General features: G+C 34.4%; 1 protein-coding gene across 6 annotated transcripts; it reads left to right on the top strand.

Moving 5' to 3' along the window:
- Positions 1–819: 819 nt before the first annotated feature.
- On the top strand, positions 820–14264 carry LOC143471018 (claspin-like). 6 transcript variants are annotated; one of them, XM_076969337.1, is made up of 32 exons: positions 1688–1827; positions 2089–2159; positions 3153–3226; positions 4287–4401; positions 4793–4881; positions 4987–5080; positions 5194–5282; positions 5495–5597; positions 5821–5871; positions 5956–6035; positions 6320–6458; positions 6705–6802; positions 6974–7259; positions 7484–7616; positions 7689–7780; positions 7873–7973; positions 8990–9224; positions 9376–9496; positions 9822–9936; positions 10178–10315; positions 10480–10576; positions 10655–10732; positions 10888–10949; positions 11397–11529; positions 11678–11742; positions 11985–12111; positions 12223–12394; positions 12798–12886; positions 13101–13150; positions 13333–13449; positions 13822–13955; positions 14052–14264. In XM_076969337.1, exons 1-31 carry the CDS (start codon positions 1703–1705, stop codon positions 13945–13947), a joined length of 3465 nt encoding a protein of 1154 aa, XP_076825452.1. In that variant the 5' UTR covers positions 1688–1702; the 3' UTR covers positions 13948–13955; positions 14052–14264. The 6 variants fall into 6 exon arrangements, with proteins under 6 accessions (XP_076825456.1, XP_076825455.1, XP_076825452.1 ...); XM_076969341.1 differs by lacking the exon at positions 1688–1827 and adding an exon at positions 820–834 and having other exon boundaries at positions 13822–14264; XM_076969340.1 differs by lacking the exon at positions 1688–1827 and adding an exon at positions 1524–1541 and having other exon boundaries at positions 13822–14264.
- The last annotated feature ends 1774 nt before the right edge of the window (positions 14265–16038 follow it).

The following is a 16038-nucleotide window of genomic DNA, read 5'->3' as shown; positions in this document are numbered from 1 at the left end:
ATGTTACTACATACCATCGTAAACAATTCTTCTTTTGCCTTGCTTGGTTCGGAAGGCCATACTTTACCACAAGCAAAAGCTAGCTCCGCATGTCAGTACAGCAACATAAAGTATAGCCTTTTTGTGTAATGTGTAATACTATATTATTATATTTGTTGATTATGACGTTTCGTATTGCTCTTGATATTTTGCCGACTCTTTATCACCAAATACCGACTGTGCGACACAATTCTTTGCACGCAAAGAATGAAAAAGTAATGAATACAAATTATAGGACTACATTAAACCATATTTGGATTTAAAAATGAACGCATTCATGTGCCACTGCGTATAAGTAGTTTATTAAAGCACATATTCCTTCATAGCGTTTTGTTTTTGTAAAACATTTATGCTGATTAAGTAAAGTATAACGTCATTGTTTATTACGTAATACTATTGGATTGTGCTACGCGTGTAAAATAACTTTTCTTTTGTATCAGAGGCAAAATCCGATAATACGGAATTTTGCTGAAAATTTCCTCCAGAATGTATGCGCACAAGTAAAGGTGCTATTTTGCCAATGGTTATCAATTTTTTACATTGGCTAGAAATGAAATACGTTTACTGTTTCATTTTAAGTACTTAACTATTTCTGTACAGCAACTTATTAAATATTAAATTTCTTGTTATGTGTTATATCCATAGATAGCTAGGTTTCAACTGCAGCACACAAGAGACGCTTGTATACATTCCCTAATTATTAGATGTCATTGATTTTGATACGCTTGGCCAAACAAAAATCAGGACAAAACATAAAAAACTGGGTTGTTAACATGACGCGGGAAAATGAAATTGGTTAGGTTTATTCATTATTGTCATAAGATTTTCCTAGCCTACACCGGCTACGCGTAGTCCTAGCTAATTTTAATTTGAACGTTTTAGGAAAGGTTCAACAAAGCACTTTAATTGATAAATGCGCCAATATACATGCAATGCTAAAATTTGCGCCATGCCAACGTAAAACTTATAATAAAGAATATAGGCTAGGGCTAAACGACAATTCCGCACCAAAAATTAATCGCAAAAGCTTCTTCCGCGCATCATGCAAACCCTCCATTCAGCCCTAGTTTAACTTAAAATCCCGTTACCTATTTCTGCTGCCATTTCTTGTTGAAAACTGCCGTAGGCTACCGGTACTTTCCAGCCCAGGTTGTGAGCTTGGACTTGAGTCCCAGTTTTCCCGACTAATAAGTCTGGCATTTTTTGATTAGGAATCGTGCATGCAAAGGCCCATAGTGTGGTACCTGCGCACTCGACCAGCTGACTAGAAAGTAGGGCCGTTTGCGACAAGAGCTTGTGTGCAAAGAAGTTACGGTTAGCATTGTAACTGTCTAAACGCCTGTCTATAATAAATAGATAAATGAAGAATTGAACTTTCAACACATGCCAAACTGCGTATGATTTCTTGTCGAAAACTGCCTTTCTTTCCAGTCGAGGCAAAGACGCAAATTTTGCTTGATGTGCTGATGCCGAGTGCATTCCATGTGATGCATATGTGGAAGGTCAGTTTGGCACATTTTAAATACACCAAGGCGTTATGCCAGCTATGATCTCTAAAAAAGGAGACACCGTGTCCTTTTTTGTTTGTGAATTGAATTGCAGTTGACATGGTTACACCGAGACGGGAATCGGCTCTGTGTCATGTTGAGATCAAACTGAGTTTATGCCGCTTATCTTTGATGTAGCTCCCTTGGGATATGAGACACACTCAGTAAACCCCACAACAACAACAAACTATCACAAACTAACGTCACATGTGCACGGAACCGGAACTACTTCTTATTATATGTATGCGACCTTTGTCACAATTGCTAAGACTTTCAAAACTGCTTAAAATTGTATAACAGGCTCTTAAAATGTTTAGTAAATGAAAATCAGTGATTTTAGGCAGATGAAGTATTTTTTATTTTAAAAACTTGACAAAACAAAGTTTAATTAGTCATTAGACGTAGAATGATATTATTGGTATGAAAATCATTCATTAGGTTAAACTATTTGCACATTCATGTAACATTTCTGAATGTCAACTAATTCAAAACAAATTTTCAGGTGTAAATCTTTTAAAATGACATTGTTTGTTGATGATGCTGACCACCATATGGAAAGTGCAAGTACCACAGGTAAGTACCTGAGAATAGGAGCAAATGGCACCTCAAAGGTGCTGACTTTTGAAATCATTAAATTTGCGGAAAGGTATCATGTTGTCAATATTGTATATATATTTATATTTGCGGAATCATGGCATAGTTTTGTTGATAAACTAGGGCTAGGCTATATTTTTGGTTTATATAAATGTAGTTCAAGTGATTATGTCAGGTAGAAGCTGGATTTTGTGCAAAATTTTCAAGGAATTTTTAGGGCCAGTTGTATTGTATGGTACTGATAAACTAAATTTTCTGCCAAAGATTTTTACCAACCTAATCATGTATCCGTAACACGTTGACGGCCAACAACGACATATCTCGTTGCTGAAATTCTGGCCCACACTGCCAGCCACAAATTATCTTGTGTTTATCGTTTTGCCACTAAAGTTAAAAACAGAAATTTTCTTATCATTTTGCAAATAATGAAACTGTGTGTGGCATCTGGGACAAGAACGGATAAAACTTCTTGCAACAAAAACACACGTTTTTGAGGAAAAATGTATTGAAAATTTAAAACACACAAATGAGGCAAATATTGCTGGCAGTGAGGACAGTGGTCAACGTGTTAATAACAGGTTCTGTTTTCTGTAAAAGCCGCTACTCACATTGCTTATGAAATTACGCGAACAAACCACTTTCTTTATGGTTTTGTGCAGCATGGTTTGGTATTTGCACTACCGGTGTTAAGACCCTTAGCCAAAACACTTGAATTTTAGAAGAATTTATTGGTTACTGCAATACCAAGCTTTTCGAAATGGCATTTTGCTGGTTACTGTTAACTTTTGAACAAAGTCTAGGAAGAAAATCTCATAGTTACATGACTTTAAAAGTATTTGTATCTATTATGTATGTAACCACCTAACACGCTTCATACTTGTTGTCAATCAGATTTATGCAAAACATTGGTGATCATACCATTGGTCATATGTAAGCAAACTTAACTATAATTATACAAATGTTGAAATTTAGAGTCACCAACTGCAAAAAAGAAAACAAAACGCATCACAAGGTTCGAAGAGTCATCAGACGACTCCGATCATGATGTAAGTTCAACAGACTCGTACTGTATATTGGCAGATTGTCTTGCGTGTACTTGTGAATTGTAACTGTGAGCAATGATCGGCGTTTTTATCATTCGATTGGTGACACTTGTTGACAAAAAAGGAAACTGAACAATTCTGAGTCAACTAGGGTTAGTTCGGATATCAATAATTTTTACTATCCGGATAACGGATATATCCGTATATTTGGAATTTATCTAACCGGTTAACCGGATAATAACTGCTAAGTGAGACAATCGATTTCACGAGGTTTGCATGAAAAATGGATTGTAAAATCATTACGCAGTTTTATTGTAGATCTACGTACACGCGCAGTACGAGCGAATACGAGAAAAATCACGCAAATTCAATGTTCACTGCTTCTGCAACGCCCTCCTTATAATTTTATAAAGCACAATGCATCAATTGTGGAATCCTGTAGACGGGACCGGAGTTTTGTAACAAAGAGTCCACATGCACTGAATGCTCTTTCTGCTTCCACAGAAGTGGGCTGAATAGTAAGCCCCAAACTGGATTATCACTTTTGAAATGTTTAAATTCCATCTCTTAAATTTAGTCACTTCAAACTAGGTTTGTAGTCAAAGCTTTTCAACTGACACTTCACAGACTTTACCTTGCCATGAGAATGCAGTATTCTATTAAATGAATCATTCATTATGCTTTCTTTGTGACGTGATAGTAAATTTCACTCGTGCATTTTACGAGTACCGTAGTTGAAAGTACTGTATAAGACAATAGAAGTGTGAACAAAGGTTTAATTGCGCTCAGCGGGAGTCAGCCTCTACTTAACAAAGAATGTTCAAACTTACTAAAAAGTGTAAAACGCATTAGCAACGATATTCTCTTAGCCGGTTAACCGGCAGAATTATGTCCGGATATCAGATAGGAAAAAAACCTGCGGTTAATCGGTTAACCGGTTAACCGTTATCCGGATAATCCAACCCTAGTGTCAACTGAATACTTTCTTTGATTGTTTTTATATTTCTATGTAAACTCAGTGCAAAAAACATGTGAATACACTGTTCAAATATCGTTTGTACAGGAGGGTATATCACAAGATATAAACTACAGCACAAAAGGCAAAAGCCCCACGATTTGCCCACAGTTTTCTGATTTTGAGTCAGATGATGACATAGGAGGAAATAAAGTTACTAAAAGTGAGTCAACTTGAGTATATATGTGTCAGTAGTGTTTTAACAAAAGCTTACTGCTTATTTCTTTTGTTATATTTGTGATATGCAAAGTAAAATATTCTTTACATATGATGTGTTGTTTTTCTGTGATTATAATCAGCGTGGTCCAACTTCTTTTCATCGCGGGCCAAAATCAGAAAATTTTTTTATCTTGCGGGCCAATGTTTTTAAATTAGAACTGAAGAACTTACCTATTTAGCTATTAAATGCTGATCAATGTGACATCTGCGGTCGAGGTTCTTCCTCGACAATAGCGACTATCAGTTCGTGGGCCAAAAAATCGATGCTCGCGGGCCAACTTTGGCCCGCGGGTCTGCAGTTGGACCACGCTGATTATGATGATTCGTATTTGCAGGCATTGAAAAGAAGCTCAGGAAACGCCTAGCTAGAATTGCCGAGTCATCAGATGAATCCGATGATGAAAGTGATTTTGCCAAAACAAAAGTAAGGGTTGGTTTCATAATATCATACATTGCCAATGAAGTATTTTAAAATAGTAGGTGATATATGAAGGCATGTATATATTTATATACTCTATGTTTAACACAGGTGTTAGAAGAAGAAGAATCTAAAAATATTTTACATGACGATGAAGATGTGATCAACAAGCAACATCAAATCACATCTTCTGCTAATGGTTTAGGTGAAACGGAGTTTTTTTTTGAAAAACAAGTTCAAACAATATGAGTAACATAGTTAGTTGGTAGTGGTATGCAATTTGTCTTATGTTTTACTATGTCTTTAACTTTTATACAGACGTTTTAAAACCAAAAATTCCTGAGACAAAGGCACTAGTTTCATCTGTGGAATCTAATAGCAGCTCTAGTGACGATGAAGATTTAAATGTAAATATTTTGGCCAGATAATTTGACTAGTTAACTCAGAAGCATGGATTTCTGAAACTTTGATTAAATTAAAAAGTTTTTTATGTGTCTCAGTAAATGAATTATTTGTGGATCATAGGTTTTTAGTAATGAAAAATTATGCAAAAATATACTTCACTTAATTTAAAAATCAAGGTTTTATTCAAAATTCAATAATTGGTAATTCTGTATAGGTGCCATGTGATAAACAACATAGTTTCGGTATAGTTCCCACATGTTCTAACCATTCTGATGTAAACGATGACTCGACAGACAAAACGTCAAAGATCCAATCAGGTGCGGCCATAAATTGACACGTTTCAAGGTTGATCCAACCCAGAACGACCCATCGAACATCCATGGGTTGAATCATCCTTAGGTTTAATCATGTTGAGTTGAATGTACTGACTTTCATTTGACATGATAGATGTACACCAAAATGAAAAACACATGTCATGCTACATGGCCTGATAAATGCAGTTTTCTATTCCAAACTAACTAGTATTTATCTTAAATTTAGCAGAAAGCGAAGGAAATGATTCAGACATCGATTCTGCTATTTCAGAGAGTGGTATGATGTTAACATTTCTGTCACATAGATCTGTGTTACTGTGATTTGTTGTTTTTTTTAAATTTCTGTATGTCTTCTGTATAGAATCATCAGACGATGACAGTCCTCCATTGAGAATCTTTCGAAACAAAGATGCCGCTGCAATAAATTCTCGTGGCTATGATGTGAGTAAAAACAGTTAAACACCAAACCACATATTCGGCATAACTTAATAGCTCGAGTATAGCCTATTACAGTAGACTTTAATGTTACAGTTAACTTTTATTAAATTATTACTATATTATTAATTTTTTTGCTTTTTTATTAACTTTTGCTTGTTGTTTTTCACAAATCAAGTTATTATTGCAAGTTGTATTTATTGCATTAATTAAATTATTATTACCAACTCTATATGTTGGGTGTGTAAGTTGTTTTGTTTTGTGAATAGCTCTCTCCTATTTATCAACAGAGTGGAAACGATCTGTCCTCTGATGAGGAGAGAGATGGAAACGAATATTCTACTAATCTACCTCATGTTAACAAGCCTCGCAAGCGACCTGGACCGAGTAATTTGGAAATTAAAAGTGAAACACAGCGACTCATAAGAGGTGAATGTTTTTTCAAATATTCTTTATTAAATATATTATATTTTTCATATAAAAATATATCATATTTTTTCCTCATCGGTAACATGGCAACAGAGCAAATTTAATTTGTAAGCGAATCATTTATGTACATTACATTGAAGTGACATGCGCAAAACACTCATTCATTTATATAGCTTCAACATTATTGCAGTAGTATTAAATATCAATAAGAAACTATATTTTTTCAACCATTTTTACATTTGACAGAATCCAATTTAAATCTTCCCTATTATGTTCCCGAAACAAAGAAGCTTTCCCAATTTTTGAAGCGTCCGATTGGTTTTCAGGAAACTTTGCCAGTTTGTGTGAGCATTGATTTAATATCTTTCTGAAATAATCATGTTTAGAAATAACTTGCTGGTGTTGTAATCTCAAGTACAATGTTAGTAAAAAAACTATGCTTTAAATAGAATTAGTATTTATTATTTGTTTTTTTTTTGCTTTGTAAATACTAGCTACTACCTTTCTCTTTCTAGGAGCACAAAGAAACTCCAACTGAGCCATCCTCAGATGAAGTTAAGCTTCCCAACATCCAGCAGTCTGATGATCTTTCTCAAGAGGAGTTGAGAGATTCTGGTATAGGCCTCAACGAAGCCAACACACTTGAGAAGAATGAAGACACTCCAAACAAAGATGAACCGGAAGCAGAGGCTTTTGCTACTCCTGCTCAGAGGAAGAAAGCAAAGCTACTTGCTTCTCATGGGATCACTCTTCCTACTTTAAATGCTCCAAAAGCCAAAATATCACCCAGACAAAGAAAAGGTGCGGTTTCAGGTTGTTTTCAATTGTAAAAAATTTGTAAAATAAAGTGGACATTGTTAATTCACAAAACATTTAAATGATTTATTGTTCATGTCTCACATGCCCTGAGCAATACATATAGTGGCAAATGATAAACTTTGGGCAATAATAATACTTTCTATACCTAACAGTAGCTTTCACATCACTGGCATTAGTTATATTAATTAATATCCACTTCCCTGTAGACTTTGTAGACCTGGATGAGAATGTGAAAGCCGAAACACCAAACACAGGAGTTTCGAAGTTCATGGAAAGATTTTTAAAACATTCTTCCGCACAAAAATCAGCTTCGTCAAAGAAGAAGAAAGTTCAATTCAAGTGAGAAAGATGCTCTGGCTTATATAATTGTGCGCTTCGTGAACTAATAATTGTTGTCTTAACAACTTTCAGCATTGTACGTAAAGAAGAGCGTGTGGATGGCACTGGAGTTGATCTTGTGTCTGATGTCATCACGGCGACAGAGGAATCAAAAGAAGAAACAGGTAGCCAAATGAAATCACTGATAAACTAAAGACCAAAAGTTTGTCAAAACCATGACAAAGACGTTTTCAACTTAATCTTTGGTGTCTCACAGATGATTTTTCGGGAACGCCTTCTCAAAAATATCAATCTTTCCGACAGAAGTTGGCTGAGAAAATGAAACAGAGAAGATTGATTGAAAGGAAAAAGAGAGAGGTAATTTCCTCTTTTTGTTAGAAGCAGAATCAAAGCTTATCATGAAGTTACTATACTGTATTAAGTAATTTATGTATTAGTTTTGTTAAGTGTTCATATGGAGTTATGCTTATCACTAGGGCGATTAATTATTTTTTGACTTGTCAAAAAAAGTCAAAAATTTGTCAAATTTACAGCGTTAGGTTAAAAATTTTCAAAATTGTTTAAAAACTCAAAATTTTTTACCTAGTCAAATTGTTTACAAACTGCATTGTCGTGGTGTCAAAGAGGTTGCACTGTAGGTGAACTTGTCATTTTACACTGTAGTACTGTACACCTTGTAACCTACTTTATACTGTTGTAAATGGCCCATTGTCTACTTATTGTGAATCAGCTCTTGCTTCGGTTTTGCTTTAGATACTTCATGTATCTTTAGTTTAGACAAATGTATTGAACAGTTTTTGTTGTGTCTTGTTGGAGTTTTTTTGGCAGTGATTTGTAATTAGTTCATTTCCCTTTTCAGAATAGGCTAGGTCTGTGTTCAGATTTTTTCCCTTCTTTACTACAATAGATTTTAACTTTTTGTACAATAATGCGTAATTTAACTACTTGAGTTCTTCATACGTCAAAATTTGTCAAAAAAAAGTTTTTTAATGTCAAAGTTTTCAATTTTTAGGTAAAAAACTTTCGTTTTTTAGGTCAAAAAATAATCGTCCTACTTATCACATACTATATAGATTATGAAAATGATAATAATAAATTTTTATCAGACATGACAAATTCTTATACAGTACCTTTTTTATATTCAATAACTTCTGTTGTGTTGGTTTATTTCAAAAATTTCTTTTTGTGATGATCTTATTCCTTAGATGGGATTAATATACCCTCTCGTACTAGTACAGTTATCAATGTTAGTACTTAACATATTATTTACATCAAATTATTCTGGTTTAGTTGGCTATTTTATTTTTGCTGGATCTTACCGGCTAATCCAAACGTTAAGAACCGAGACAATGAAATAGTGCTTTTGATATCAGGAGTTATACCAACTGGATAACGAGGAAATTGGGAAAGTTGAGGAAGAAGAAGAAGAGCTTGATGATGATTGGTCAGACATCGATTCCGAAGAGGAAGGCTATGAAGAGTCGGAAGAGAAGAAAGTTAAAGATTTGTCCAAAAATCACATAATAGATGATGAGGAGGAGGAGGAATCAAAAGGAACAGGAAATGATCTTGAAGAAGATGATGATGCAACACAGCCAGTACCACCAGGTAGGCTGGTGTGTCTATTGAATGAGTCAATCAAGTTGAGTTTGCTGGCCAGCCCATTTAAAGAAGTTGTCATTTACACAGGATCTAATATAAATAAGTATAATATAAATATTTAGAATTGTATACTGTTGATCCAAATTTTTCGTTTTAGAAGCCACTTTGTCAAATGGTAGCACAATGTCAAAAACATCACAAGCCACTGCAAAAAGTGATATTTTATTCCCTCATCTTTCAAGTGAAGGGTCTTTACTCCTGTTTGATGATACCATAAAGTATGGATTGGCATTAAGTTACCGAATTTTTACATTAAAATTACGAAATGATTTTTATTGTGTAAACTGTAAATGAGCTAATTGTTGGTCATAGGTCGTTTTCAAAGAGATTTACATTTGTGCTAAAACATTGTCTGTTGATATTTATATCAATAGACAATTTGGAATAAAAATAATTGATAATAATTAAATAATGTAATAATAATAATTTAATAATAAATAGTAATTTAGAGCAGAAATACTCCAATTTTTTTGCAATGCTTTTCTTATGATTTACCTATAAAATATTTTCATCTTTTTTAAATGTTATGTTTTATATTTGAAGGAAACCTAATAGTAGTAACGATGATGATCACACATATGACCCATTATATGGTTCAATGATCCCGCCCAATCAACCTGAGATCTCAGATATTTCTGATTCTTCAAAACCATGTAAAGTATGTGATGTTTTCAGTTTTACTTTGTTGTTTTACAATTTACTCTCAGAGCAAATCAATTTTTTAGAGTTTACGATTTTAACAAATTTACTACTGACTGCATTGACTAACTTACTACTGATTAACAAATAAATGATGCAGTTATATACATTCAGATTTACGTGGGCTATTTTTGACCAATATTTTTACAAGATTCTTTTTGGTTTATGACGTTGATAACAAATTTCTTGTTGTTCTTAAGCTGAGCTACGACGACGATTCTTATTTCTGTTCTGAACGTTCAACCAATATTTCCACCAATGAATCTCAATCACGAACGGATTGCGACTCCCAGTTCCTTGACTCTGATGGGTTTATAAAAGAACCAAAAACTTCTAAGGTAAAATCTGAATCATAGTTGGAAATGGTCGAAATATGATTAACGATATGATTAAATAAATATGATTAATCACAGTTGTTGCTTTATGGTTATTCTAACGTTTAACGATGTTCATTATGTCGCTGTAAAAACGTCACCATTTGCTTATTATATGTTTCAACTAGTCGTTGACTTCTCTTTTGCCCGTTGATGCAGAGGATGACAACGCAAATGACTGCAACATGTCGCAACTGCTCGAACTTTGTTCGGGAAAATTTCAAGGTACTTTATATTTATAAAGTTTTTTTGCTTAATTGTTTTAAGTAACTAATTACTCTTCTTACAATGTAAATGTTTTAGAATCTGGAATTAGCCAAACCGAGAGCTTTAGTGAAATTGCCGCCATTGATGAAAGTTTTGGATTTCAAATAGAACCAGGTGCTCTATTCATTTAAATGAAAAGTGCTCTATAGAAACACTCATTTGGTTATCTGTATATAAGTGATTAATAATTATGTAATACATGTTGTGAAATGAAGGTGTTTGTCCATCACAACACATTCATGTTTGTATTTTTTTTAATTGGTTTCTAGCAAAATTTATAAGTGCAGAACCAACCAATTTCTCTGACGAAGAAAATATCAGCGACCCTGAGGTACAAAGAATAATGTGTTTCACTGAAGTTTTCAGCTTATATGTTTTGTTTGAACTAACCATTACACATTTACATTTCATCATTTTTCTGTAATTGCAGTAAAGTGCAGTAACTAGTGTCATGAAATTAACATTGGTTAAAAAGAATTGACTAGTGCAGCAACAGTGTTACTTATGATTATGCTGATAAAGATTTAAAGTGTTGGTCGTCAAAATAATGTCTACGTCTTATAATTATCCTCATGATCAATAGCTAACATCACAAAACAACAACAGAGACTGGGTATTATGATATAATCAACATAATACAGTGCCGTATGTCATTCACAACACAACACAACTTGCACTTCAAGGATCATCACCGAATTAACACATGCAAATAAAAATAAAGCGAGGTTGAAAAACGAAGAAAGGTTCTGTATCATCGTCAGCTTTTTATTTAAACTAGGATGCTGGCATTACCATCATCAGAAGAAAGAAGGATGTTACTCAAAGAATGATGAGGAATTTTCTTGAAGAGGAAGCCGAATTATCAGGAGATGATGTTGGGAGCGACGATGACTGTGAAGGAAACGAAAAAGGTTTTTAAAAATTTCATTTGATAAACATTTATTGCCGTTACTAAACATTGTTAAGCGTTATTGCAAATCAAAATAACAGACAATCATATAAATAACCTATAAATTGGTATGAGTAAATTTGCCAAACATTTGTCTTTATCTTTTGCAGATAATTATTATGAAGAAGAGGAGAATGATGAAATTCTTCCTCGGGAAGAAGTCATGCAGAGACAGGTTTGATCTCATCCAAACTGGAGCTTTCATAGATCATAAATAATAACATAGTCGGGCATGGTTTTAAAGAACTTTGTTGAATAATAATGCCATGATGCTTAGTAACGCTGCATCATCAAAGTGGCACAATGCTTGTTACTTCATAATACTTCTAGTAGAAGTTATCAGGTTTGCTACATTTTGAAGATCAACATTTCTCATAAAAGTTTGCTCTTATTGACTTATTTTATTATCTAAAACAGGTCAACAAAGTTCACCTGAAGCAACTTCTAGACGAAGACCAAAGGGATATCGAATTGTTGCAAGAAGCATTCGTTGAGGAAGCGATTGAATTGAAGAGGAATCGAAAGTTTAAATGGAAAAATATAGGTCTGTTTATGAAGCAATAATATCACCGTGTTGTATTTTTTTTATTTCATAGGCTATTTTACACTGCAATTTTGTTCCATATTCACTTAATGTTTCCTTCGCTGCATTCAGACAATAACTTCACTCAAGATAACTTTCTTTCGGATGATGACGAAAACGACAGTAACCATGACAACGAAAGCCGAGAGCAAGAGCTTAGAGAGAATGGGGAGAGCCAATGGCGCATGTTGAGGCTGGAGAGGGAGGAATTCCTGAACAGCAAAACCAGTGACCAAGTTATTGAGTATGAATAATGAAATGTTTTTCTACTCCCAATTTACTTCTATGTTTTGCAAACTCAAACTTACCTGAATGTTTTAAGCCAGCGTTTCTCTAATCATGAACCACGTCCCAAATGTAGATCGCCATAATTGTGTTGATGAGCCAAGAGTACGTTGCACTCACAAACGGCCAAGGCTATAGAATTTAAAGAGTATGCAGTTGTTACATTTGGTTTGCATACATTGTATCAAATGGTTTTGTAAATGACTTAGGGTCGCAGAAAAATTTGTTTGCGTAAGGTCGATACATTTTCTAATACAGACAGTTTTGTGCATCACTTTTTCAATTGTAGGTTTAAAAAAGTGTGAGTTTGAATTGTATCGATTTGTATTTACTTCTGCTGCAACCCTGCCATTGTTTTTCAGGGACGACAGTGAATCAAGGTTGTTACAAATGGGCAAAGCTGTCATAAAACGACCTCGTGTGTTGTCCGAAATTAACGAAGACTCAAAAGGTAAATATTTAACATAGTGCTAACATCCATGTAATACATATAATATAAATGTTACTTCTTATTATTGTATATGTTTCAATTTTGATATTAATTAGTAGTAATTGTGAAATAAAGTTAATCATTTGTGACTGCATGTCGCATACTTGTTATACGTTACCGTGATTTTCGCAAGTGAATTATGCAATTTTTATAATGATTTGCTGTGTATTTGTAGGTACCAAGACACCAACCTTATCACGATCTAACAGTCTAACTACGTCTAAGGTAGATAGTGACCAAATCATATGGAACTGATAATGAAATACATATTGAATAAGTGTTATGTGAATATTTGTACAAACAAATAAGTTTTGAATATTCTAAATTCTTGTGCAACCGATGTGATGCGATTAATATTGATACTTGATTTGATACGTATGATGACACTTTTTTCAAACTTTTTTTAGCTTCCTTCAAGGAATTCCTTTTTGTGCCGGAAACCTGAAATTTTGGAGAAATTTGCTAATTACAAAGAAGCTACTGTTCTTAAGGGAGCCATTAATTCCGATCGGATGGTCTTCAAGGTTTGTAGCCAACTGAAAAATTTTTTTGACAAGTATTTGTACTTTTCAAAAGGTGTCAATTATTAACACTTCCAGTGCACGAAGCTGATAGCGGCTGAAGCTTGTTAACCCAGTATATAGTAAAATATAAAAAACAGAATATAAGAACTTCCAGTGTAGTTAGCCTTAAAAACTGGAGCCAGATTTTAAAATTTTTTCGGCGTTATTTGGGCAAACTCGTCTAAAAGTTGATCCACTCATGAAAAACATTACATACCGTATACTATATACTATATAGTATATAGCATCAAAGATATTAAATGTTTGTGGATTTCGCATTGGGCAAAAATTAAAATTTAAACTTCTAGTTAAAATTCGTTATTTCCTTTTCAGGCTCTTTCACCAAGCAACAAGATCAAACATCAGAAAGCGAGAAAAGCTCCGAAGTGTCTTCAGAGTTCAAAGAGGCCTAGGATTGACGAAGACTCTAATAGCGTTTTCGACCTTTTCGATTCGTGATTTTAAGTGTAATTTTTCGTTTTCATATAGAAATTTTTAACCGTTTTATTTAACGTTACTACGTGAAGTGTTTGTAACAAAATCATTTGAAATTGATGTTGTAGCTGACCAGCTGTCATGATTCCAATCCACCTCTTTGCAATGTTGGCACCGAGGTTGTGATAACATTGTTTGCACCATCGACAGTTCGACACCCTTCACACTGCCTGTCGTGGTGAAAAACTTGACTGCCGTTAACTTCTCTCGAAGTTCGTGCTTTTTTCAGAAATTTGTCTTGAGTACTTCTGTATATTACTTCAGTAAAATTCTTGTCTTTATCTTGTTTTGCGGTTGATAAACAACATATGTAGCAGCACAGCTAATGAACGACAAAGTTATAGAAAACCAAGTTTGTAATAAAGTCGAAAATAGGAATTAGTTTAAATCTGACAAGAATAGAATCAAATTCAGTAAGAATGACATGAAGCCCTCAATACACGAATAAGAAAAGGTTAAAGCAATAAAGCTATTGCCTAGCCCAGGGCTTCCCAAACTGGGGGTCGCGACCCCGCAAGGGGTCGCGTAACGAACTTCAGGGGTCGCACAGTGTATACCAATTTTACACGAATTACAAAATACAATCAAAAAAAATATCGTTCCAGCCTAATCAACATTGAAACCGGCTTGAGCCCAGCATTAACAGATATTGAGCCAAGGCTGGACTTGCTTTGTAGCAGAAAGCAGTCGCACCAATCACACTGAATAAATGTGTGTGCTTTTTTGTTTCCAGTAGCCTACATATGTGTAAAGTAGTAAGTAGGCTTTGAGTTCTGGTGGCTTGAATTCAGTCTTTACATCTCAATAAATGTCACTAATGACTAATGTATATTTCGCACTGCTTATCAATTTAAACGTGAAGAGTCGCGGAAAACTTCAGAAGTTTGAAAGGGGTCGCGAGCAAAAAAGTTTGGGAAGCCCTGGCCTAGCCTACATGTTTTATTACCAGTTAAGCTGTGTTTTATGTGCTTTAGGATGCATATTACACAGCCTATACCGTAAACATTAGGCTGTTATGTATTGTATTCAATTTGGGAGATATGAAGTATTTGCTATACCGTCTAACGAGGGAAAATGGAAGAATACTGTTTTCATGACTTTAAGTCGCTCCTTATACCTGAAATTACGGTTTACAATAACTAATTTCGAATGTCTTAGTCTCATGCTATCTCAGCATTCACCACAGTTGACCACGTTGAAATCAGTCTGGTACCATAACCCAGTCGTTTCCAGCGGTGGTAAAAATTTACGTCACAAATACTAAGTTATCGGCCTATACGGCAATATAGGTAGGCCTAATAGGCATATAATAACGTATAAAGATTGTGAATAACAATTAATGTAAAAAATCGAGACACATTGTATGGAAATAACAGAATTTAATGTCATGACCCCTAAACAGGCTAGGGAATAGTTTGAAATTGAATCATTTGAGTTGATAAAGCTCATCGGGTCAGATATTGCTCAAAATAATTTAGTCTCTAGATGACGCAAGGACGCCACAATAGACTTGACCGAATTGATGAAGCCAATCGGTAGTCGCTACAATCAGTTTAGTTGTGATTTTGTTTTGCGAGTGGTACAGTGAGCAGCAACTCTGCAAAGTAAGAGCCAAGTTATTTGCTGAGATATTGTGTACTCGTCTAATCTTATCAGCTAGCCTATGTAAAGAGTTTTAATAGTTTATGCCATAATGTCGTAACACTATGGCCACGAATTAAACTGAAAAGCCGAAAGTGTATTTAGTTTTTTCTTAGACTTTTTTGTTATTTGGTAGACAAAAAGAAAATCGATGAAATCTTAAAATTTAGCACACCGACTTTTAGTTTTGGCCAGCGAAAACAATCAAAAATTCGGGTCTCCTTTACTTTTGCGCTCTTATAGAGGGATCCAGTATGGAAGAATTATTATTGTGTTACAATTTCCTGTTTATTAACTTTCTTTCAACTCTTTCCCATAACCATTCAGGTCTTCATGTCGGAGTGCAAAAGTATAAGTGTGCTAAGAGATATGAATTCTCTGTAGGCTTGCAGCCAACGCCGTTTCAATCAACAT

This window comes from Clavelina lepadiformis, chromosome 9, assembly GCF_947623445.1.
Source record: "Clavelina lepadiformis chromosome 9, kaClaLepa1.1, whole genome shotgun sequence".
NCBI lineage: Eukaryota > Metazoa > Chordata > Ascidiacea > Aplousobranchia > Clavelinidae > Clavelina > Clavelina lepadiformis.
The sequence above is the reverse complement of the archived record's forward strand: the minus strand, read 5'-3'. Positions and strand labels throughout refer to the sequence as shown.